The 25,561-nt window shown below is 47.8% G+C and overlaps 1 protein-coding gene across 5 annotated transcripts in view; it reads left to right on the forward strand.

The window, feature by feature from the left end:
- The window catches only part of SIL1 (SIL1 nucleotide exchange factor), a 99,186-nt gene that overhangs the window by 62,257 nt on the left and 11,368 nt on the right, over nucleotides 1-25,561 (forward strand). For all 5 annotated transcript variants that reach the window (XM_009273192.2, XM_009273190.2, XM_009273193.2 and 2 more), the window contains one exon: nucleotides 344-465. In XM_009273192.2, the coding sequence (XP_009271467.1) occupies nucleotides 344-465 (122 nt within the window). The remainder of the gene's footprint in view (nucleotides 1-343; nucleotides 466-25,561) is intronic.

Here is a 25,561-nt window from a genome sequence, read left to right on the forward strand (position 1 = left end):
ACCGAATTTTTGACATCACCTGAATTACTAAAATACGTGTCAAGAATAGTTTTGATAGTTAATCAAGGTATTGGAGTTATCAGTGATGCCTTCTGCATGTGATAATAGCCACCTGTCAGTAGACTGGGCTTCTGCAACCATGACATCCACTGCTCACGGACAGTATCGTACGAAATTCGAGCCACAGTCGTTCCCTCTTAATTTTTAATTGCTTTTAAAACTCAGCGCTGGTTAGACTGGGAGGGAAGAGATGCTGTGCTTTCTGAAGCAAGGCGTTCTCCAGGAGTCGCTGAGTGGAACCTGGCTGGGGGTTTCATACTGATGGGGACCTGCTCTCTCCCAGGTGGACAATGCTAAGGACTTCCTCTCCATGGGTGGACTCCAGCTTGTGATCGACGGGCTGAACAGCACCGAGGCCGTGCTGAAGGAGCATGCTGCCTTCGTCCTGGGAGCCGCGCTGTCCAGGTGAGCTCTCTCCCACCCAGCCTGGGAGGGTGAAAACCTCGGGAGACCAGACAGGCTCTGTGCTTCTCTTCAGCTCTCTTGATTTATTTCTAATAGCAGGAGCTGAAAGCTTCTCTCATCCTGCAACACATCAAATTGTCTTCTCCCCTGCCTAGCCCTTTCCTTGCAGCACCACTTTCCCTGGTCATCTTGTCAGTGTGTCCTCACCCTGCTTGTTAGACTTAGCCAGAAGTAATTCGGTGTGGAAACTGCGATTGTTTCTTGATTTCCCTGGGCTCCTTGTTTTTACAAAGTCCGAGGGGAATAATTCTGCCTCCCCTCCTCTCCCCTTGGCAGCCCTCTCAGGGGGGAGATCTTGAGGATGGTGTGGTTATGAGTGCCCCAGGGAGCACCTTTCTCCCTCCTGCTCCTTGCTCCCAGGCTGCTTTAGGATAGCGAGATGCTGATTTCGGAAACGTAGCAACTCTTGTGGTCTTTGGAGGGGGTTTTTAGCCCCATGGACACGTGCCTCTAACCCACAGGCATAGCCAAAGGGGTGTCGATTAGACGTGGGGTTAGGAATGGGGTCAGCAGGCTGAATCAAGAAGAGACTGGTCTGAAGGATGTTTGTGGTTCATTGGAAGGTGGCTGTTGCCCGAAGGAGCCCAGTCGACCTCGTGCTAGGGCGTAACGTGTAGTGCTATAGGTGGTACCATGTGGGCCCTTTTTGGTGGCCCTTTTTGTTTTACGGGTTTTGGGGCTTTAGGGGGTGTGTGATGCACATTCACGTGTGCAGAGACTTCAGAAATGCATTGGATGTACCCAAACTTCAAGGTCAGAAGTGCAGAGTGAAGATTGAAAGTCAGGACCGTTATATCTGCATATTTCTATGCCTAAAAACGTGGTCACCTTCTCCACCATTATAAGTTATTTATCACTTAGTCTAATATATAGTCTGCAAATCTGCATTTCTTTTGCGGTCTTGTATGCGATGCAGTTGGTCCTCAGCATGTGCGAAGTAATAGGGCCTCATGGACAGCAGCAAGTACCCAGATTTACACCAGGAAAGGATCTAGCTATATTTTGAAACAGAGTTTGACTTACTGATCACGAGAAGATGTGCTCTTTCACATCAGAAGCACAGACCCGCTCTTCATATTCTGGCGTATCTTAACGTTTGCGGCAATATTGTAATTGTTTCCTTAGGTTCTTTAATATCATGTAGACTCTTAATGATATGTTTCATAAAGAGAAAATCACGTAGAGGCTCTGGAAATATTTGCAGGTAACTTGCAAAATGACAAGGGCTATTAAATCACTTCTTTCCTGATTTAGCTAATGTGACATGATCAAAACTCAAGAAATCCATTGTCTCATGATATGGGCGTGTAGCAGTGGCCACGAAACTAATGGTTTTATATAGTATTCCTCAATTAATTGCAAATGCCTTTCTTTGGACAGAAACAATCTCTTTTCTAATATGACAATATTAAAATACTGCTTTGGAAACTTTTAGATCTTTTTTTCTTTAAAGGACATTCTGACAGATGGTAATTTTGAGTGGTTTGGATGATGTATTGTCTGAGAGCTCAGTTCCAAAATGTGAGAACTATTATGCCTGGGTTTTGCTTTTTTTCCCCTTGCTGTGCTTAAGCTTTCTCAATAGACACCTACATGCCAACTCATCTGCTTTGTGCTATCTGCTTAATTTGTTTGCTCATACATCTTCTCGGCTTACTCTGTGCTGCCTTTAAACTGCCGTGGGCATTCCAAGTACCTGACGGTAAGCATTTTCTGATGTCTTGTGTTTTTCTGAGGGGTTGTTGTTTATTTCCTTCACTCGTGGTTGTTCCTAGGGGGCCTCAGGTGGTAGGACTTTCCAGTAAATGCCCAGAGGTGCCACAGCTCACTGGGCTGTAGGGGCACGATCTGATCCGTCCTCGTGTGCCTGGGGCTGGTATCACATCCTACGCTGGATGCTAAGCCATGCCTGGGTAAGAGGCCGTGGTCTGCCGCTCACCAAATGGGCCTGTGGCCACCTCCCAGGTCTCTTCAGCCGGGTTGGCTCCGGCCAGCCGTTTCAAGCCAGGCAAACCTTCCCAGAGGAAAATCGGGGCGTGATCATAGCAGCTCCTCAGCCCAGCCTGGGAGGTCATTAACTCCTGGCGCAGCTGAATCTGGAAGAGGGAGTTTGTGGTGTTGTCTGTAGGCAAGTTGTTTTATGCAGGAGAAAACCACTGGACACTGAGCAGTCTCAGATGTGCTTGGGTCAGATCCAGAACTTTTCAACACTTAAAAATAGCCAACTCTTCTCCAGATGTGCTTCGTCCTTAACTCTGATAAGGTAGTGAAGCAGGTGAGGGATGGAGCAACCAGCTGCATCACCCAAGTCTTGCCTGCATGCGGTCCAGCTGGGACCTGGCTCAGAGGTCTGGCTGTGCTGAAAACCGACTTGGGATAAAAGGGTTTTCAAGTGGATCAGCATCTTGAGCCAACGGGCCAGGTGGCTGGCCAAGACGTTGGATCAACAAAGGCGGTAGGAGGAGAAAGAGGAGGAGGAGAAGGTACAGCAGGGGCAGTTCAGGATTTCTCCCTCCTGATATTGTTCCTATTTATTTGGCTTAAACTGGACTTGAAACGCAGCCTTAGTACAGGCGAGTTTGGTCCTCAAAGCAAAGGGTCCCAGGGTCTAGTTGCCTGGGTGCTGCCTGGACGGATGCTGTCCTCCCGGCATCCGTCTGCCTCTATCTGTGAGCCTCTGCCATGGAAGAGGGTGATCTGGTATGGAGGAAATCAAGATTTTATCTCTTTTTTCTCTTATATGTCCTTCATTTTAGGCATTTGGGGTTTAATCGCTGAGTCTGTGACCAAATCAAACATCGTTCCATCTGGTAGGGTTTTCTGAGCGGTGCCCTTATTGCAACTCTGCAACCTCATCACAGTCTTACTGTTTTTAAACCTTTAACAAAATGTTTTCCATTCAGCAGTTTGCAAAAGTAAACTTCATTTGAACAATCCTCAAGTGCTCTGATTGCAAATAAAAGTTAAATGCACTAACAAAAATAATTGCTAGGCATGTGGGATTGTACATTTAGGTATCCATAATTCACTAACAGTATATGCCAATACACAACATTATCTGGATTTTCAGTGATTGCATTAGCATAAAGGCATGTTAGCATTTATCCGGTGGTACTAACATTTAAATATATATAAGTATGAAATATTAAGATACAGCATTTTAGAGGCAAGTAAAACTACTGTCTGTAAAATGTTCTTGCATATTTTTGAAGGTACACTCTAGTATCTTCGGATGACAATCAGCATTCGCGCCATTGGGTCCAAACATTGCAAAAATGTCAATGTTTTATGCAAAGAGGAGCTATATTAAGCTAAAAAAGATTGCTGATGAGAGAAGTGTCTTCTGATGTCCTCTAAGCTATTTACAGGCAGCATCTTCCTTTGTTCGTAGCACAGCCAGGCCTCTGCGCAATTTGTATCTAGATGTTTCACAAGACTGGAAATGTTAGCCAGAAAGGATTATGCTTGTGATTAAAACCTCAATTTTTAAAAACTTTACCTCCAGGAAACGTTTTTCCACACCACTAATTTGAACATTTTAATATTTTGTAATAAAAGGATTTTTGTAATCCGTTTAGAAGGGGAATAATTTATGTCGAATGCATTCTTGAAGCTTTATCCCAAATGCTCCCCGTACGCTTAGGGGTGAATCAGAGGCGAGGACAGAGAGAAGCTAAACCGTGGGACCTTCAAGGCAAAGAGAAGCAGTTTGCATTTCGTGGAGAGAGGGCAGAAAGTGCAAAAAGTGAGATTTTGGCATGGATGAAATGGGGAGCCAGGAGGAAAGTCGCTTGTGCAGCTGCATTGAGAGATTTGTGGTGTTTTGGCCAGTCTTTTAAAAACCCAAGTGCTGTTCAAACTGAGTAGCTAGGGACAGGATCTCAAAACGATGGTCCAAGGTTGTGTTTGCTGTATGTCCTAGCAGGACGCAGGGCAGTCCCCAGCACAGCCTCTTCCAACAAGTCCAGCGCTACTATGATCTCGCTGTCCCCTCCTTTGGCCCTGAGTGATAAAACAAATGTTACAGGACTTGGTAAAGACTTGGGAGGAAACTCATCACAGGTAATAACTTGCACATCATCTAGTAGCAGCACTCAAGAGGTTCCTAGAGGTGGCTTGCATCAAGGTGTTCCTTGTCTTAACCATTTCCCACGAGATTAAATCCCTTAAACTGTGATAGTGTGCATCACGAACATCCTGATTACCATTATTTATGGGGGGAACATCCTGATTACCATTATTTATGGGGGAATGCTGTCTCCCCGTCCCTGATCTATCCATCAGTATTTCGGTGGTGTCTGTTCTAGGGTGTGCGACTCCCATGTTTTGCCAGAGAAACACCAGCTTCTTCAGGATGTCTTTGTCAAGAGGAAAAAGCTTCCACCAGATTTAACGATTTTGAATTAAGTCCAGCTTTGCAGTGAAAGTGGTTGACGCTCGCTGCTGTTAAATAACATTAAGGCCCAAGCGATAAACCCAGGAAAAGTAAAATTAAAGACCTTGCTTCGATGCTGTCTTGTAAGGACATAAGGATTTCTGAGCAGAGAAATAAATCTAGTTAGCTTAATAAGCACTGTCCCTACCCATTTATTTCAAATCCATCTTCATGTTCGTCCCTTCCTCCTCCAGCTTCTCCTTTTTACATCCTACAATCTTTGCCCATCTCTTTATCCATTTTCACTGTTTTTCTCCAGTGGCCCTGTTTGCCAATGCTGTGTGTTTGCCACCTCCCAGACGCAGTAATTCTAGCTCGACTCCCTGCCTGCTCGTAATTTCTTACTTTTGTAGATTGTGTCTCCTATTCTTATTTGAACTCCTGACTTGTGTGGAGTTATCAGCCTCACCGCACTTAATTTCGAATTAATTTGATTGGGTCACCTCAATTTTTTTCTGTAACGATAATGAACTCAACCTATTTAGCCTTTCCCCATTATGAATAACCTTAACAAAAACTGCAGTGCGGTATAAAACTGTGTTTCATCATTATGGTTAATTACACAGAAGAATAAATCCCTAAACATTTTTCAGCGTCTGAAATCTAACAAGAAAGTGTTATTAACAATTAAATAGTAAACTGCCGTCCTTGTGCTCTCAGGAAGACGGGGAGAGCAGACCCCGTGAGAAAAATCTAGAATCCAAGGTTTGCTCCTGTTTTTATTTTCATAAATGCTTTGGTAATTTAAATGCTGGGGAGATGCCGGTGTCTGGAAGCCAGCAGGGTGCAGTGGCGCAGGGTTGGGTGCTCGTCCCATGCCAGGTATGTTTTACCGACTGCTGGAGAGTTGACAAGGTGGGATGGACATCTTAGCCTAACCCTGTGGGTCTGGTTTTAGGCTGAGGATGTTGTCACTTCTGTAAAACGTGGGAATTCTGGAGTGAGTTACCCCATCCAGGGGGTCTGGGTAGGGCTGGTGGTGCGAGAGAGGAAGACAAAGAGGTTAAGCAGTGAGGATGCAGATTACTGAAATTGGGGTGTTTGGCCTCACATCACACTTCAGCAGCGAGCAAACCTGCACGGTTCCCCCCCCAGCACTGAGGACCGCTGCATTTTATCAGTCATGATGGGGCTCAGCCTTGACGATGCAGGTGGTCTCTTCCTCGCGTGTCCTTCACACGGAGGTGAGCGCTCCCAGAGCCGTGCAGGGTCTTGCCAGTCTCCTGCTGCTCACTGTTTAAGACTTGTGTGAGGTGGCCTGCCCTGAAAACACAGCCCCGCAGGAGAGCCGGCGCTGCCCGGGGATGTGGCAGGGGTCGGGAGCGCTGGGAAGCTGCTCCGGCGGTGCTCAGCAGCACCCTTTCTTTAGCAGGGAGGTTGGTGACACAACCTGCAGGAAGAACTCATTGCAGCCAGGTCATGCATTATATAAAACATGTTGTTTCTGTCTCTTCTCATTTAGTAAATGCTCTCTGCTAAAGCATTTTAGTTATTGTGGTGGTTTCCATTTAAAATACGCGTTTGGACTGGTTACCTAATCACTTTCTGCAAAAAAAACCAGCCCAAACTTGCCGTTTCTCAGTGTGGACCTGGTTTCATTGCTGGACGCAACATGTATTCCTCTGTCTCTTCAGCCACTATTTATTCATCATCCATGTTCTCTGTTTATCCTTTTTACTACAGCCTGTGCACTCAGCTAATGGCTTCACAAGCTTCAAAGATTTTCCTGCCTAACACCTACATTATTTTCCTGACCTGCTGTGACTTTCCCATGTTGCAGGTTCTCTGCATTCCCTCTAAGTAATAGGTGCAAAATGCTCCACAAAGAAGAGGCATCTGTGTCTACTCTTTAATCACGGTGTACGGGAGGCTGTAGCAGCCCATTGTTAATGTGTTTCAGAAAGGGAGGTTGAAAAAGTGCATTGAATAGAACAAAGCAGCGAAGAATGGGAGGAAGACGAACAATGAGAGCAGGAAATGCAGGATCCAGCCTCAATTACGTACCTGCTCCCAGCAGGGTTTGGGGTGGACAGAACTGACCCAGCGATTACGATTACAGCTATTGTCTGAGCTTGTATAGGAGGATCCAGATCCCATCTCTTCCTTTGTAGGTCCTGCTGTGTGCACCCTCCTACCCCTTCCCTGATTGCAGCTTTTGTTGGATTTAATTGCTGGCAGGCTGTACACAGCAAGCATGCAAAGGCAGATCCAGCCAGGTTTGCGGCGTGAATGGTAGTGGCAGAATCGGGCTTTCGGAGGGGTCTTGGGGGGCTGCCCTTAGCTCTCGTGGGGTGTCTTTTCGATTTCGCCACATTTACTCACCGGCCCTCTGTTGCTCCCCTGTTCTTCCCCTTGTGCCGAGGAGAGGAAGGCAGAGCTGCTGGACCCAGAGCTTGCATAGGAGGCAAAATAACACAAGCCAACAGCCGCAGGCTTTCACGGCATCTAGGACTCGTCCTTGCCTGTCCTGATTGAAGAGGGATCAAGTCCCAGCACGTGACCTTGTTCCCAGGTTGGCATCTTCCAGCCTACCTGTTCTCCCAATACACTGCTTTGATGAGTTTTTCCTCATCTGTCTATTTGTGTGCTTTAAGATTCATTGAAACAGTTGATTATTCATCCATGAAGGCTGTTCCTCAGGTCTTCCACCAGATTGCTGCCAACCTCAGCCCCTTCAAGGCTCTCGGAGTGTTTGAATGGGGTGACGTTCTGCGGAGAGAGAAAACAACAGCTTACTGGAAATTATCTTTTTCTGAAGAAACTCATCGTCACTGTTGACTACTTGCTCTTCCCTCGGGTGCTGACATTCTGTGTCGTCTTGTGAGCTGGATTTTGATCTCTCTTTATTTCAGATGATCCTATTTCTGCTTAAAAGGAGATGTCCATCAGAGGCCCTTAGAGCTGCCTGGCCTGTTTTGGAAGGGGATGACTTACTGGCTTGGCTGTCTGAGAAGCCGCGCAGACCTCGGAGCCCTGCCGATCAGGGCAGCAGTCAGTGGTCACAAGACATCTACGGGGAGCTGGACCAGTGGGCAGCCCCCTCCCCACGGGGTGGCTTGGAGTCATCGCACAAGTTGGAGAAATGCTATTGCAGCCGCTTCCCACTGAGTCTTAGCCCCTTGACACCACTGCATGAGACCTGAATAGATTTGAAAACTAATTTGCTGCTCGGAGCATCAATAGATGTACGTCACTTGTCCTTTCTGTTGCATTTAATGAGTTTCCAAGGTACTGCAGCCAGTTCCAGAAGGCAACCATCAAAGGAGTGCGTCTTTGCTTCCATCAGAAGTGTCTAGCTGTCCCTCCAGTGCACTTCAGTTCTCACAGATTCTCTCTGTTTTCGTCTCTTACGAATTTAACGTGGAGTGCATCGTATAATTTCTTGCAATCAACCTTTCCAGACTGTCTCTTTTTTTTTTTTTTTTTTTTTTTTTTTTTTTTTTTTTTTTTTTTTTTTTTTTTTTTTTTTTTTTTTTTTTTTTTTTTTTTTTTTTTTTTTTTTTTTTTTTTTTTTTTTTTTTTTTTTTTTTTTTTTTTTTTTTTTTTTTTTTTTTTTTTTTTTTTTTTTTTTAAATACCCTGAAAGTAGGGGATGGGAAAGAGAAAGGACTCTTCCAGCAGTCAGATGGTGTTAGCTGGAGCCCAGGTGATATGTGGGTCATGGTAAATGTCCTGTCATGCTGCTTCTCTCCACGTTCATGACTCTCTCAGTTATTCTCTCCTGTTGCCCAGCCGTACCTGTTCCCTTCTGTTAATCATCCTGGAGCTGGCCTGTGCTTTGAGCATCCATGCCTGTGTCAGTCTCGGCTACCACCCAAGTGGGATTGCGTCTTTGCGTGGGTGAGGAGTGAGTGAATGTGTTGGTGCTGCTGGAGCAACAGTCGGGAGACAATGGGCACAGCCCCACGGTGGCTGTTTTGAGGGACAGGTCGTTAATCTTTAGCTCCGTCTGCCAAGATCAATAATTAGGGCTGTTGTTTTGTATAAACCACCAGATCAACATAGGAATTGCCTTATTAAAGCGGACATGCAGGCCTGGCTGGTCGGAAAGCCCCTGTGGCTGGGTTCTACGGAGGTAGAAACAAAAAACCCAGCGTGGTAACGGTACGGTAACATGCAAATGAGGTTTCCCTAAGCCTTAAGCAGCTAAAACCTGCCATATGTGATGAACCACAAGGGTTCTTGGTTTTCTCTGTCTATTTCTATCAGTGCAACGGAGAGGGTTGAAAAGGGTTTTCTGGATTCTGGTCCATGCCTGGTGCAGCAGGGTGTCTGCTGCCAGAATCCCTTTGGTCGGCGGCTGCACACATGAGCGTTTCTGATCAACCTCTGCATGTTCCTCACCTCCCTTTGGAAGCAGATTGTGTTACATTTCCATACATACTCTGTCATAAAAGCCCATAATTATGATTTTAGCATGTTTGCATGTCTTGCAATGAGCTGGAATTCACCTGAGTTGTTTTCCAAATCAATACCCCACTGCTTTTACTTAACAAGATCTTTTTCCAAGCTGAGAATGGTAAGGACTCTGAAATTTTCTTTTTAAAAAATGCATTTTCTTCTCGGGCACTTCATATTGAAATCTGTCTTAATTTCAGTTCAGCTAGTGTGTGAAAACACATGGTGAGGCATTATTAGTCCCTGAAGGAATAAAGACAGATGGAGCCCAAAATGGAATTGGCTTTATGATTAACTGAAACCTTCAAGAGTGGAATGGAGTCAGGGCTTGGTCCTACCCTGTCAGCGTTTGGAGATCAATTCGGCCAGTGTGAATCTCCACGAGCGCAGGCTGAGGAGCTCAGCGGGAGAAATACAGATGTCACTTGGTAGAGTCAGCCCTGGGTTGTCCCCTTCCAGGTGGGACCTGTTGCTGGAGGAGGGCACGGGGAGGACCGGCTGGTGGAGCGGTGAAAGCGGTGTGCGGGTTGGGGTGACGGGGAGGGGATTGAAGGGCGTATTGGGGTCCTTGGCGTGTGATGACATGCTTTAGTAATGAGCTGCTATTTCTGGCCTCGAGCTTCCCACAGCTGTGCACGATGGCTCTTGTGTGGCTGCCGTGATGGAAAGCAGAGCTGGAAGGGGGGGAATATTTTGAGGCATGTTCCAAAAAACTTGGGAACAGGAATGTGGAGGTGGGGGGGCAGCGAGTTCAGGCTCTGCTCTGAGCTCCTGCTCCACATGCGACCTGAGCAATTCCCTCGGGGGCTGTGGTTTCACATCCCTGTGAGATGTGGAGGGTGGACTGCCCCTCGAAAGGGAGTAGTGGAGAAATACCAGGTGGTGTTATCTGCACTGGCTTTGATGTTAGTGGGTGTTTCTGGAGTCTGTAGCCAAAGACCTTTAAAGCATTTCTAACATACCTGCTGGAAAGGATAAAGAAAAGATGTTGCAGAAAAGAGATCTCTCCATCGTGTTTTGGGAGCAAGTCCTCCTTGTGCAAGCTGGCCTTACAGCTCAGACCGTGACCATGCCTGCGTAGGCAGCAAGTTCTGAGCAGCTACGGAGCTGGGGAGAAGCAGCAAGTGAAGGCAGAGGTGCTTTGCAAAGGCAAAACCAGATCCGTTATGGAGTTATGTCAGTATGAAGGGAGGGTACAAAGGGGATGGTTAAGTGCAATGGTGGCAGCCCCAGGAGATGGCCCAATTTCCCACCCCACGGCTCAGTGCTCACAGCTGATCGTCCTTCTGTGCACAGGATTGCGCTGGCATAGGGCACACTTGCCAAAGGGAGGACTGTGGATGCCTCCACCTTAGCTAGCTGGATGAGGCAGAGGGGTCTAAAACAATTTAAAGGAGGATTTGGTGTAGAAAGTTGATGTTGCCTATGGAGATCATGGTTTAAGGTACACAAACTGGCCGAGGGGCCCGTGACTGTGAGCGTGCTTGGCAGGTCTGCACGCCCTGCACCCTTGCCGTACCCTGAGAGCAGGGGTACGTTGAACCCATCTTCCTGGGGCAAAATGGATGAGAAGCAGCATCCATGGGTGCACATCAGCTGGGAAGAAGGTACAGAGGGACACATCTCTCAGGTCCAGCCAGGACAGGTGCCAGCACCCCTTCCTGCAGTGCAGTAGCAGCACCTTCGAGTTAAGAATGTGACTTGGACCTTGCTAATTGTCCTAACGACTGGGAGGGCTGCTGCAAATGAGCTGATACTGCAGATCAATGGGGAGCTGAGCAAACACGTGAAGCATCATGCCCAGCACCTCACAAAACATCCATTGTTCACTTATTCTGACAAGTGCAATTTGGTTTTTATTATCCCTGATACCCCCTAGCAGGGCAGCAAATTTGCCAAGGTGTGTTTTGTAAAGGGAGGAGGGCTCCGTAGTGTGAGCTCTTTCTGCAGGACCTGGCCAGGAATTCTGAGAGAAATACTATAAGGCTGCTGTGGATTTTCTTTTCGTTCCCTGGGGACACTGGGGATTGCAGATCAGTGGATTGTGGATTAGTGGATCAGGAATTAGAAATGCATTTTTCATTCTTATGTTACACACTAATGAACTGACAAATTTAATTTCTTTAAATCCAGCTACTTCAGCTAGAATAAGTGAAGTCGTCTTCTGTCTCTTTTGGTAACTTGGGAAAGGCTGAATCGCAATCTCTCTGGGCGTCACATCATCCAAATTCAGTTCTTTGTCTTTAGCATGTGGCTGTTACGAAAGTACAGTCTATTTACAAGACAGAGCTCGCCATCTGTGAGTGGTCACCGAGCAGTGCGGTGGCGTGCTCATCGGAGCGCTGCGGGTAGCGCTGTGGAGGGGGCTGCAGCTCTCTGCCGGCCATGTATTGCCTTGTCAGTACAAGGGGGTGAACTCAACCCCGGGGGGCAGGCGTTGCACTGGGCTGGTGGCTCCAGTTTCAGTGCCCGAGTCTGCTGGTAGGGACTCGGGTGTCCCTACTAGTTGCTACTGGGCAGACACCCTTTTAAAACCCAGTGCTGTGGCTCTGCTGAGCGTCTCCGGGACACAGCATGGCATGTTTGCTCGGCTCCAGGTGTGAGGTGCGCTTGGCTTACATCTAATATGTTTTTCTTGCCCTTGGGCTTGTTTCTGTGAATGAAGCCGAGGTCTTCCTCCCTCTTTTAGATCCCTCTGTGGGGAGGGTCCCTGTGCCTTGGGCAGCCCCCTCCGCTGCAACAGGATGGGATTTGGGAAACGCTAGTGCTGGTGGATGCACAGGCTGCAGTGGGCTCCACGTGCCGCTCCTTTAGCTGCAGTGTTCTTCAGGTCTTGCGGTATGTGCCTCCCCACCCAAAACCTGTGCCAGGGATAACGCAGAGCAGAGAAAGGCATTTATGTCATTAAAAGCCTAACGGACTGCGCTGTGGGACCCGATCTGCGGGGGGAAACCAGCTCCATCATTACCCAGTCACTCTTCAGAGCTTTAAATGAGAGCTAAACAAAACGGCCTTGGCTTTCTGGAGCAGGCTTTATTCATTCACTTTGTGATGCTGAAAGTGGGTCTGAAACGCGGCCGCCTCTCGACGTGAACTGCCGGCACCCCTGGCAGAGCCGTGTGCTGGTGCCTGCCGGGAGAGCCGCTCTCGTCTGCCAGGGCAGGCACAGCCCACGCCTTGCAGGAGGAGAGCGCTGGGACATCAGTTACTCCCCTTGACTGATGAACGGATTTTGGGCTTTGCCTACAATATCTTGATTAACAATTAACATGATGGAGCTGGAAAATACATCTCATTTCTCCACCTGAACTCGACAGGTGAGGATATATGTTTCCTGGTTGATTGCTGTGCCTTGTTATAGCCTATTTATGATTGATTGAAAAGCAGAGGCTTTGTATTAAGAGAGACCTTTAATCTCCTGGCAGAGCCGAGTGCGTTTCCCTTCAGGAAGTGTTCCTTCTCTTCTGCTTATCTCTAACCCCCACTTTAAACCTGAACCTGGCAGAGACCAGAAAGAAGGCAGGATCAAAGCAAAAATAATTGGGATCGCTGGCTTCTGTGGGCAGTCTGAACCCGTTATTCCTACTTACTAGTTATTCCTAAATAACTCTTGCAAGAGACAATTCAGCAGTTGCAGCATCTTCTTGATGAAAAGCACTCAAATGTAATAACCATGGCAACAGTTGCTGAGGGCCGGCGCAATGAGGGATGGAGATATGCTCTCTAAAGGACAACGGGCCCAACTTTACTAACAAATGACACTGTAATGTGCCAAGGAGATGATGTACGGTGAGCTCCGCATGCTGGCTGTTGTCTTGGTGGTGACCCAGACATAGGTACTATGCTGGGGATGCAGGTTGCCCCAGTGCACCCAGTAATGAGCCACACTTCATTAATGGTGGGCATCTTCCCCCCTAGATGACAGGGGAGCTTGTAACCTGAAAGCCAGGGAAATCGTGGGGGCACTCGATTGGAAGGGAGAGGCCAAGGAGGGAACCTCAAGAGGAGACACCACCTCTGATCCCAAAGTCACAGATGAGATTGACGCCGCCTGTGTGCGCGGTCAACAGGTTTCCCAGGGTTTGGCTGCTCTAGGAAAGACCGCATCTTTCTGCTGTTGATTTTCACCCAGCCTGATTGGTGTCGCAGACAGATATCAATAATAAATACTTGACACATCTAATTTTAGAGCTGCTTCTTTGTAAGCCATCTTTAAGACCATGTTTGAAGCTGTACAGGAGAGGTGCCAGAAGCCACGTGGCGTTGCAGGTGGAGGAGTTGGTAAGAAATGGGGCATTTTGACTTGGAAGAGTTGGCTCTTGGTGCGTGGCAGGGGAGAGTGCAGGAAACAGCCGAGCCAGCGGCGCCTGGGCTGAGCGTGGAGAGAGTTTGCTGTGAGGGTTCTTCACCCCTGGCTCATGCTCTCCCCTTGCCCAGGGGTCTTCTGAGTGCTCACTGTTAGGACAACCCTGGAAAGACCTCTCCAAATGCTCAGGTCTGAATCTCTAGTTGGGAGCACCTTAGGTTATGAGATCAAGGCCTCTCAGATAGCTTTGTGGGGATTGTGTTATTTTTATCAGGCAATATTCTCTCTCTGTTGTCTTATTTAATTGGACATCTTATAAGCCTGAAAAATGAGAGAAGGAAACTCTCTAATGTTCACCAGAAGAAAAGCAGAGCCTGCTGAAAGGCAGCATTTTTACAGATTTCCGAGAAGCAGGCAGTAAATACTCCACCTCTGCTTAATAATAATAATGGGCAGGCTAAGTATCTCTAAAAATATAAAATAATGTGGGCCTATTTGAAATAGTCAACATCCTTATCAGCCTGCTGCCATCTCTGCAAACAAGTTTCGCTAGAGATTCTGGGCATGATTTTCAATGGCTCTGAGCAGCTGTAGCTTCTTTGACTTCAGTGAAAAGTCTGAGTGCTTGGCACGGCGGCAAACCAAGCCTCTTCCTTTCTGCTTCAAATTGGGTCTTGATTCTAAGTGAGATGAATTTTCTCCTCCTGATAATTCTGTGCATCTGAAGTGATTACAGCTCCGCGTGAGTGCTCTTTTAGGAGATTTGAATGCAGCGTTTTCTTCCGTCTTAAAAAGGTTCCTTCAAGCCTTATGATTCTGGGGAGGGGGGGGAATGAATCCTGGTGGAAACCGTCACATCTTCCTATGCAGATTAGAGATTAAAACTTTTATTTTTATAAAACACGTACGGGGGCTAAATCGGAAAACTTCTGTTCAGGCGAGTGGGTTTTGGCTGGTGGCAACGTGCTGCTAAATTCTTATCTGGCGATGGAGAGGCAGAGCCAGTGAGTGGTATTATTTGGAGTTCTTAGAGAGTGAGCTTTAATGTTTGCTTAACTCCACTAAAAATAGACGCCACCCTCCTTTCCTAATAGGCGGCATTTGTCACACTTGATTCATTTCCTCTCCCAAACTGAGTTCCTTCATGAATATTCATCTCTACTCCCCAGGAATCTGCCTGTCCTCAGAAGTTGTACTCACGGCGACCACGCCGTAACAATGCGAGTCAACCTTTCAAAGCTCACCAAATACCTGGCCCAATCCAGCAAAATGTTGTGGTATCAACAGCTCTCATTGATTTCTGCCTTCTCTGTGAGCCGTGATTGCTCGTTATCCCTCTCGATGAGACCCTTAACGAGTCTCCCGTTCCTGTTGTCATAGCAGCACCGCATCGCCCGGTATGGCAAAGTCTCTGTCACTGTTAATTGTGAGATGGGAGGATCAGTTTGGCAGTTTTTCTAGTGGGGATTAGGCCAAAAGGTCCCTTCTGAACTGTGATGAATGCAGTTTCCTTCAGAAGATACTAAAACTTGGTAGTTACAGAAAATTTCTGAAGAGGGAAGCTTTACATAGTGAAGAGAGGGAGAGCAGTCCTTACAGAGCTCTTCCCATTCATGCTCAGCCACTGCTTAAAGCAGGAGAAAAACAACCAGAGATGCCAAAGGAGAACATAAAATGGTTGATTCGTGGTTAAGGAAGTCTGTCAGTATCTCAGGCCTTCTAACCTTGGAGGTCCAAAGCATGTCGAAGGTCCCTGCTACTGTCATGCTCCAAGTTGCTGTTGGAATGGGAGAAATCCATTGCTGCCTGGTTGTTGAGGAAGCAAAGGGCTGACGTGATGCTGGAGGAACGTGAGGCCAGCAAAGCTGCTGGACCACGGACCCTGAAGCCCTTGGCCCAACGGGTGTATGAGGAGGTGTGCGTGGAAGGGCGTCTGTAGGATCTTGTGATAGGTGATCGTGTGTTTCACTCAGCAGGGACCAAGGAGAAGACTTGATGCATTGCTTTTCAGGGCACTGGTATGGGTGACATGCCAGTTTGCTGTGTGAAAGGGTGCTGGTGGTCACCCACACCTGCGTGGTGCCTTCCAGCACATCGGGCTGCCGGTCTGCTCCCTGACAGTCACTCCGTCCTCACTCCGTTTGCACACTGTGTCAACACCTTTCAACCTTGCTAATTGTTAAGGCAATTCAAGGACTAAAATCGGTAGTATCTCAGCAGGGTGTTGTCTGCTGGGCTTGTGAGGACCACCCAGTGGGCGGACTTCTGTTGCCAGTGGGGTCTTTGGCATCAAGAAAGACCATGTTGATTTTCAGCAACGTGCTAGAAGAGTTTTATAGGGGTTGCTCTGGTGTTGTGGATGAGAAATGTGCATAGCAGAAAGAATGATCTCATCACACCTTTCATCCTGCAAGTCCTAGAGCGGCTGCGTTGCCCTCTTGCAGTGAGACGTAGCCACGGTTGGTTGAAGAGGGCAAAGAGAGGCAGCGTGCTGTTTGTGGCTGGACCTGAAGGAGTGATTTATCAGCGAGGATGCCATCGTTAACTGGTAGGACCTGTCCAAGACACCGGGTCAGCATCTCTGCTCTCGCACAGAATAGCGCCGCAGGGTCGTTTGCCCAGAAGTGGTAAGGCCAAGTGGTTGTATGTCATCTCCAGGGATGACAGCTCATCTGCAGGCTCGCTGCTGGCTCAGCACAGAGGCAGGGAAGAAGGGCTGTCTGTAAACAGTTTACTCTTTCCTGCGTGCTGAGGGATGGGGATCAGCTGTGCTTGTTCCCAGAGACCTACTCTCTGAATACGCAGGGCAGATTTGTCCTCCGTGCCTGTCATTGGGTTTATTCCAAAACTCTGAAATGTAGCCAAAATAATCCGTGACCTAAACGTAGGCGTGAGTGGTGTTTTTATAGAATGAAAAAAGAAAAAAAAAAAATCCTTACCCCCCTCGATCTCTCCCCCAAAATGAAAAACTCCACTGGCCAAGCCCTGCAAATGAGTGTTTGTTTTTTCATATGTGCAGTGAGGAGCGAGATTTCTAAAGGCTGGCTTTCAGTTTTACAGGCGTTTATTATAGGCATGAATAATTGCTGGCACTGTGCTACCACTGCTGTTGTTTGCTCTTACGGTTAGGCCAATTACATATGTAAGCCCCTGATTTACAAGCAAAAGCAGAACTAAAGTAGCTTTGTGGCCTACATTTCAAGAACGAGTAATGTGTCCACAGTCAGCTGTAGGTCCCCGGATTTGTGCCGTGAAACACGGAGGTCCATTGCCATAAATATGTGGACCCAGATTGTCCAAGGCATTATGCGACACGTGCTGTCACAGCGCAGCGTGAAGGACATATACATGGATGAGCATTTGAGGACCGGGAACTTGCCCACATTCATCCCACGGCAAGCATGCTAGAAGATTCCTGCTGCATTTGGGGAATTTACAGAGAACGCACACAAAAGAGAGAGAATTTGAACTAAACGTTCAAATTGGTTCTGCAAGATGGACTTAAACAAAGCCTGTCCAAGTCCTATTTCCCAACACGACAATCGGTTTGTCTCCAACTCTTACTGTCCAGTGAGCCCTCCTGGGGGAGAAGAATAGATGACATCCATTGCTGAATTTCAAATTGATCAGTTGAGATCAAACTGAGAATTTTTTCTTGCTTTTGCACAATAGGCAGAAGAAGAGTGGGAAGGAGGTAGGTCGGTGTGGCGACTGATTCTCCATGGGGTGATGGTTTCTAGACAGCTGCTCGGATGGGTCACGTCACCCACGATACCTGTTGACCTGGACCCTGCATTGCCCAACCTGGGGAGCGTCTCGCCTTGCTGTGCTGGTACCACTCAATACCATCAACTGTGGGGTAAGGTGAACAGCCAACCCCTACTGTGGGGGAGGATGAAGAGCTGTACTGATCCTCCTTGGTCTGGTGGCAAGCTGGTGTCCTTGCTGCTGGGGGGAGCAGAAAGGGAATGATGTGAGTAAGGACAAAAGAAGGCAGGACGTTTGTGGATGCTGATCTCATTGTCACAAATCAGTAGTGGATATTGTCTGTGGGAGGTAATAGCAGCCCCGCTTGGGAAGGAGGCCAGTGTTTCACACTCCAGGGGATGGCCAAGGGAGGATGATGCACTCATGTCGTTAGTCATTAGCGCAGAGCAGGCGGCTTCTCATCTCATAGGGTTTGTGTACTCAGCTGGAGGCCGTGGCAAGCTCCTTTGTGTAAATGGCCTGAAATCAGTCTGACTGCTGTGTGCTGAGCTGATGGACGTTGGCAAGGAGACACTCCACACCAGCTCAGCGTAGGGTGCTCCCACATGGGTTCACGAATGTCCGTCGGGCAGGAAGCGTCGATTTAGGACCATCGGTTTCTGAAGTGATTTCCTTAAGCATCTACAGCTTCTGAAGGCAGACGCAGCACCCCGTCAACCCCAGGGCAGGCAGACCACCCAGCGGCATGCACCGTGCCCTCAGCAGACCCACTGGGCAGCGGCTTCCCTCTCTCCTCGGTACAAGGCAGATGGGAACACAGACCCAGATTTGTTTACTAGGCTGCGATCGACTGGGGTTTTATATCCTGGCAATTACTGGCAAGTCTTCTCTCCTCCTGCGCCTTCACAGCACATGTGTGAACTTCTGGTTGTGTCACCTTCCCGTCCTCTCTTAACGAAGTCTAGCAGTGGGAAGTGATCATCACAACTAACATTTGCGTAGCGTATGTCTTTCCACAGTTCCAGAGCGTTGAATAAATTGCACCCCGCTTCCTCCTTCACCCTTCACATTCAAGCTGTTTCTGAATCCAGGCATCTCATCTTCCGCAACCACTCTCAGCTCTCAGAGCTTTCTTCTGCCCTGGTGATTAAGCCCTTACCTCCTGCCTCGCAGAACCTACCTCTGATGCTTGTATCACTGCTGTCCATTACAGAGACAGTGTTCATCTCAAGATCTTTCTGGCTTTTTCTAACCATTTCATTGCCAGGCTAAGTCTGTCTGTTGGCTCCCTCCTCCACTGTAGCAGATGAGGGCTTTTTCTCTTTGCCTTTAGGGTCATTAAAACTTAATTGGCATGTCGGCTTTCTTTGTCGAGGTATCCGTTCTCTCTATCCGTCAGTGATGCAGGACACTGCTGAAATTCCCTTCTTCTTGCATAATTATCTGACTCCACTGCATCTTTTATGCAAAATGTTCCCTTCTGAACGTGCTTCCTCTCCTTGCTCCAGCCCTTTCTGAGTATCCAGTTTAGCTGTGGTACCTGCCACAGCTTTGTTTCTTATCTATGCACGTGAATTCATTGCATTATTACCATATTTTATTAGCTAGCTTGGTCATTTTAACTCCTTGACTTCAGCTTGATTCAGTCATTCGTAGGCGTTTCCTTCACCCTCTCTCTGAAGATGGGATCCACATCACCTAGCTTGAGTCTTCCTTCACGAGTGTCCACCTGAGCTAACTATCCAGGCTCCATCTCCAGCCAGGCGAGAGAGACAAAAAGACCTCCAAAGAGACAAAGAGCCTCCAAAAGACAAATCATTCCATCCTAAGACAGGAGTCAAAGACAGCCCCGCCTGCCATGGGGCAAACCATCATTTCTGCTCGCTGCTGGTGACCGTGAATTCCTCAGGCACTTTCAAAATAGTGCAGCCCCCTTTAGAGTGAATCTAAAGCCTTGGACTGTAGACTTGCCTTTCTGGATTAGCCTGGGCAAGTCCCATGGAAATACAGAAACAGTTGTTGGGTCTCCAGGGATGTGCAGACCACAGGTTGGAACACGTCACCGAGGGACCCCAGGCAGCTCATCTGAGCTAGATGTCTTAATTTTAGGTGTCTGATGTTAAGTGAGATGAATCTGACACTTAGAAAGGTTTGGGGAAATGTTTCCGTCTTATTTTGTATTTAGAAAATATAAAGGTATATAGTGAATGTTTAAAAAACAACAACAGTAATAACAGCAATTATAGGTGGGTGCAATTTTCCTTTATCTTTTAACTGAAGCTGCTAGAAAAATTACTGCTGTGCTGGTATTTGGCAGGGACATCGATGCAAGTACCCACTTGTTTCTGAAAAATGCTGTTGGATTTTTAATGACCATCAGCAGCACAACCTTGATTTTTAAATGTCATCCTAAATGTAGCAGTTCCAGCCTCCTCTGCCGTGGGCGTTTGAGTAGGGATGAATCAGAAAGCAGAAAGAATTGCTGGTGCTTTCTGTGACTCCCAAGTTTTCTTTGAGGGCTTCCCACCCAGGAACTGGCTTGAATCGTCTGTGGGTTGCGTTGCAGCATCGCAGTCCCTGGTCCCGTGGCCACACTCCTGCTGTCGCTCTCCCCTCTATTAATGCGTGATTAAGTCGCTTGATGCAGAATGAGTTTGTTAGATTTTTCCAGGAGCTGGTGTTCCACAGGTCATGCTTTCTGTTTATGAAAACCAGATAAATAAAGGTTTCCCAGCTTCTGCAGATGCAGCTTTTCCATTCTTTCTCTGGCTGGAAGCATTCCCCAGGCTTCGCTTTTGGAGCTGAGATCTGTGCTTGGCATTTGCAAGATGGTGATTTGCTTTTGTAAATGGAGCAAAGTCTCGTTTTTGAATCATGACTCAGTGAAACAAATCTACTTTTCTAGTCTAAAATGATTCTAATAGCACTGTTAAACCCGGTGAGAGTAGGAACAGCCAGAGTTTAAAACATGACATTGCAGTGGGTGTGATTCTCCCTGTGATCCAGCATCTTCCCTTCCCTGTAGAGGAGGGAGATGGATTGAGATGAGGCTCGTGAGCGATGAGCAGATCGGTTGTTTAGGAGCAATACCTTCCGTCGTGGCACTCGGGGGTGCTCCGGGGCACATCCGTAAGAGAAATGGGTGGGAGACGACAGAAAGATTTGCTTGATGTAATGCACTGCCTTCCTTGGTTACGGGAGGAACGCAGAGAGTTGCGAAACAGATGGCAGGGTTAAAATAGGACAGTGCATCTCGGAGATGCTGCTGGAAGGGAGAGAAGTGAAGTGCCTGTTCTCACACTTCGCTTTGTGTCTCGTGGTAAGAGCTGGAGAGTGCCTGCGCTCCGCTGGCACTCCCAACAGGGACGTGCCAGGCAAGGGCTTGCTTTTTTTTTTTTTTTAATATTGTTAGCACTTGTCTTAAAGAAAAATCAGCTCAAATGAGCAAGCAAACAAATAAAGTGAATAACAATCGAAGGTCTTAGCCTCAGGCCACCTTTTAATGTCTCTCAAGATTATTAGTGAGATGTGTTAGATAGGCAGTTGCTGCCGCTGGAGAATATAAACCGAAGTGTTAGGAACCCGGCAGTTAGCACTAAGGCTTTCTTCTCGCAGTGCTTTCAGACAGCTTTTTGCAGTGTTTTCATGTTACCTAAGGCGTGTGTATAGGTTTTGTTGGAATCTTTGAATAACTTTGCATGCCTTGAATTATGCTCAGTGCGACATGGCAGATCTTGCAGGGATGCTTCTGTGCAAAGCTGCCCCACTGCGAGTTACTGTCACAGAAGGGTCTTGTTCAGGGGTCCTGCAGCAGCAGCAAAGAGCTAGGTAGGACCTTGGGTGTTCCTGCATTTGCTACCATCCTAGGCCAGCTGAGTTTTGGAGCCACGAGGCTGGAGGCGTGCAGAGAAAAGGAGCGTGAAGAAGGGGAGGAGCAGGGAGGCAGGAGCCCAGCGCTTATGCTTTTGCACCCTGGTGCGGCTGCCGATGCTCCTGGGAGCGCTTCAGTTTCCCCGTCTATAAATCGGGGGTCCTTTGAAGTCTCTGTGATGAAAAACACTGGATGCGCTCAAGGACGTGGTATTAATCCTGCAATATTGTTCTTGTTCCTTGCTGTGTTGTGATTTTTGAAAAGAAATCAACACAATTTTTGTGGGCTATGGCTAAAATGGCATGGAAATAAATTGAGTTCTGCTTGCACTCGTAGAGAATCACTCGCTTTTTGTTAATGCAGCCTCTGATGAAACAGACCCCATCCTTAGGCACTGATACGCGTTTGATCTATGGTAAAATAACAGGCTTTCAGAAATATATAGGGAGTGTTTTGTATGGCACATGGCACGTATAGCCTTAAGGTTGATTTACACCTCAAAATAAAGCATTAGTTTGGGTGACTGAGTGCTGGGGGGAGTTCCTGTGGTGTCCTTCTCCATGCACCGTGGAGCACTTGCTCGTACCTACCTGGAAGGATCAGTCATTCAACACATTGTGCTGGAAGAGAGCTCACGCAGTTCCCCTTGATCGTTTCAGATGCGGCATGAGTCACCCAGTCCAGCCCTTAAATCACAGCGGGTTGACAGACCCTTCGGAGTGGACTGTATGGGTCTATCCTTCACCGTCAGGAGAACAGAGAAGATAGGCTAGCCTTGATGGTGCTGTTTCATGCCCTTTCCTCTGCAGGCTCCTCGGGCTCCGTGCTGACAGGGTGACGGCGATAGCGCCGAGAATCCAAAAACCTTTGCTTTTTAATCATAAAATGGTTTGTGGGTCTTTGATTAAACTCGTGGATGCTGAGCTGGTATCTGAGGCTGTTGAGAGCTGCACCCCTCCACTTGCCCGGGCGTCGGTAGGAGCTTTAGGTGCACAACCCCCTCCAAAGCAGACCAGAAAGTCACCCGTCCATGTTTGCGTAGCTGGGGGTATGTGCTGGCACTAAAATAAAGCTCAGAGCTGGCGAAGGTGAGGGTCAGGAGAAGAGAGGGGCTCTGGGGGTGCCCTCGGGAGCCTCACACGTGCCAGGGCGGCAGGATTCCTGCCTGGGCTCTTTGTTACTGTGTGCGATCTCCAGCCCATTTTCATGGTACCTTTTTTCTACAGATATAAATACAGCCTGTCAGTTTGTGTGTGTTCAGCAGAACAATTTGGCGCAGTTGATTTTGTTATGGCACCTAAGATTTAATTGTCCGGAGCTGGTATTCACTCTTCTACTCTGCTCCGCGGAGAGGTGAGGAGGAGGAAGGGTTTCGCTGCAGCTCAACTCAGTCCCTCTGTTCACATCGCTCCTCTCCGGAGCAGTCACGCTTTGGGCAAGTCCTTGTTTTGGTTGTCCCAAACAAGTGCCCTGGCTTTGCCACCCGCTCCCCTGTCGCTGGGGCTTTCTGCACCCTTACGAGGTGTCTCGCTGCGGCACATTCGCTATTCTGTATTTTTATTTAATTACTTACTTTTACAGCTCTTCATATAAATCTAATTATCCATCTGTTATGCTACATGACAGCACTGCAGCTCTTCTCATTTTTTTTTTTTTTTTTTCCTGTTCCAAATATAAATCTAATTATCCCTCTGTTATGCTACATGACAGCACCGCCGCTCTTCTCATTTTTTTTTTTTTTTTCCTGTTCCAAAATATTAGCCGCCTTAGCCTTGCCCTCTCTGGGCTTAGGCAAGCTGGGTCCCCTCCCCGCGGGGCTCCCGATGGCTCTCGACCCTGGCCGCACCACGAGAAGTAGCTCCACTCTGTGCTTCCAACTCGAAATCGTTGTGACTGCAAAGGGCCAGAAACTCACGTTGGGTAATTCCTAGTTACATCGCGTATCTGAGAGCGGAGTTTGCCCCAGTTAAACCCGACGTCGCTGTACCCCCAGGGAGCTCAGGGCTTGGCCGTAGTGGGATGTTACAGCCCTCCTGCTTTCAGCAGGGACGTTGCAGGGCTTATAAGAAGCTCAACTATCTCTTGCTGGTGCCTGGGATGCAGATATATGGTCAATAGCAAGCCAAGGTTCCCCCAGCTTTTCCCAGGCAGTCTTCCACGCTATTTCTGCCTCTCTGGGGTAACTCATGCTCCCTTGGTTTAAGTATCACATTAGCCCATCAAAATCACAGAATCACATACTCAGCTCCAACTTGCTCTCTGCAGTTCTATTCTCCTCTTAGCAACAAATACTCAATAACCTAATTGCTCATTAAAAACCATACTTGCATCTATGTAATCCATTATGTCATGTTGAGACATGTTGCTCTCACAGGGATGCTGCTGCTCCCTCGCTACTGTGGTGAGCGCCTGGCTTGGTAGAAAGTGAGAAGGCAGCATTGCATTGAAGTGGAGATTTTCATCTTCTCGGGGGTTTTTTTTATGTCTCTCCTATATTCTCTGCTTTTGAACATCTAACATCTCTTTTATGCTTCACATCTTTCATACAAAATTGTTGTATTGTGTTGCCTATTGAAACCAAGTTTTCCTTTTGTCAGGTTTTCCCCCCTCACCCCCACTTTCTTCTTCGCTGTATTTTGATCGACACAACTACTTAGGACTCCGTTTTCCTGGGTGGTTTTTAATCTCCTTAAGTCGTAGCTCTGATGGCCTTTGTCTGTGATAAACTCAGATTTGAGCTGATGCTCGGAGAAGAATTCTAGGCCACTTCTGCTGCATGCGGACCTCGGTGGGGGCTTTGGGGGTATCTGTGCTTCCTCCCTCCTCCTCTAACTCTGAATAGTCGCAGGCAGCCTTGTTGGGGCTGGGGTTATCTTATTATCACCCTGTACGTCTCATGTTGTGCGTGCAAATGTCCCATCTCCATTTCAATAGCGTGGGACTCTGCAATAACGGAAAGCCTCTGTGTTAAATATGTATTTTTGTGAGAGATTCACCAACCCCGTGCTTAAGCATCATTTGCTGGCATCCCGCGGCAGAGCCAGGGTGGTTGTTTCAGAGGACGGGGCGGGAGGGGGCTGCAGAATTGTTCGCATTGAGTTGTCCCGGTTATCCTCTTCTTAAGAACAAAGTTTGGAAGGAGATGTAGCCCACTGGCGCGCACCTGGGAAGCTGTGGATTCGGAGCCGGCTGGGCTCGCTGCAGCTGCTCCGCAGTCATTTCCGATGGGGATAGTTCCTGCTGTAGCCAGTGCTTTGAATGCAGTAGGAAAGCGTATTCTCTGCATGTGTCACTTCTCACTTGGACTATTTTAATGCTTTTTTTGTCTTTTCTTAAAACTGCAATCTAAAATTCAATCGTGCAAGTATTAATGAGCTGCTGATTATCCTGCCTCTTTTTTCTGCGCTTATTCAGAGTCTCAGATTTACAGCTATAGTTCGGGCTGGAATTACTGAATTCCAGTCAAACCTTTAAGCGTTGACATTGTAATGATCAGTTTTATCTCTCTATCTATTATTTGTCAGGTACTTTTAACGTGAATGTACTTACAAGAGCTGTCAGAAATCCTCCCAAATACCGAGGCCTCTGAAAAAGTTGGTGGCCTTTCACGTGTGACCCTGCTTGTATTGCTTTTCGTTTCCAGGACTCACAAAAATGACCTTTTCCATTGCCTTTCAAATTCTTACCTGGGTGTGAAAGGTTGAGAGGCACAAGAAGCCAGGCAAGGCTTGGAGTTGTAATGCCATCGTAGGTACATTTCGGCCTCAAGCCACTTCACTCTCCTGCGAGGAAAGCATTGGTGCACTCTCATTTTCTTTGTTAACAGATTTTGGAGTGAAAGCTGGGGAGCGGGGCTGGAGGGAGGGGGAGGGCAAGGTAAGCCATGCTGCCTTGCTGCCTCTTTCTGATCCTCAGGTTATAGCACAAGCTAAATAGACTGTACTAAATTTTTTAGGCTGTTTCACAGACTTACAGACTTTGATCCCGGCTTTGATTTCCCATGTGGCATCGCAGACTGCTGGTTCTGACGAGAGAAGAGACCCATTAAGTCCTGTCTAGCCCAGTGATTATCATGCCTTTTCACCGTCATGCCAGGCTTTCATCAAAGCACGAGCTCTCCAGGCTTACCTCCCTGTGCCCTGGGGAGGATGCTGGTGTAGCTCAGCAGCCGGTGGCCATGAGAGCGGGTGTGCGGCCCCCACCGCAGCGGGACACGCTCCAGCCAGGGCAGGAGAAGTGCTGTGCTCAGCACCCTGCTCCTGCCGGGCAGGAGCATCCCCTCCATTGTGCTCCCCCATTCGCACCTCTTTTTGGTCTTT

This window comes from Aptenodytes forsteri, unplaced genomic scaffold (genome assembly GCF_000699145.1).
Source record: "Aptenodytes forsteri isolate BGI_AS27 unplaced genomic scaffold, ASM69914v1 Scaffold351, whole genome shotgun sequence".
Classification (NCBI taxonomy): Eukaryota; Metazoa; Chordata; class Aves; order Sphenisciformes; family Spheniscidae; genus Aptenodytes; species Aptenodytes forsteri.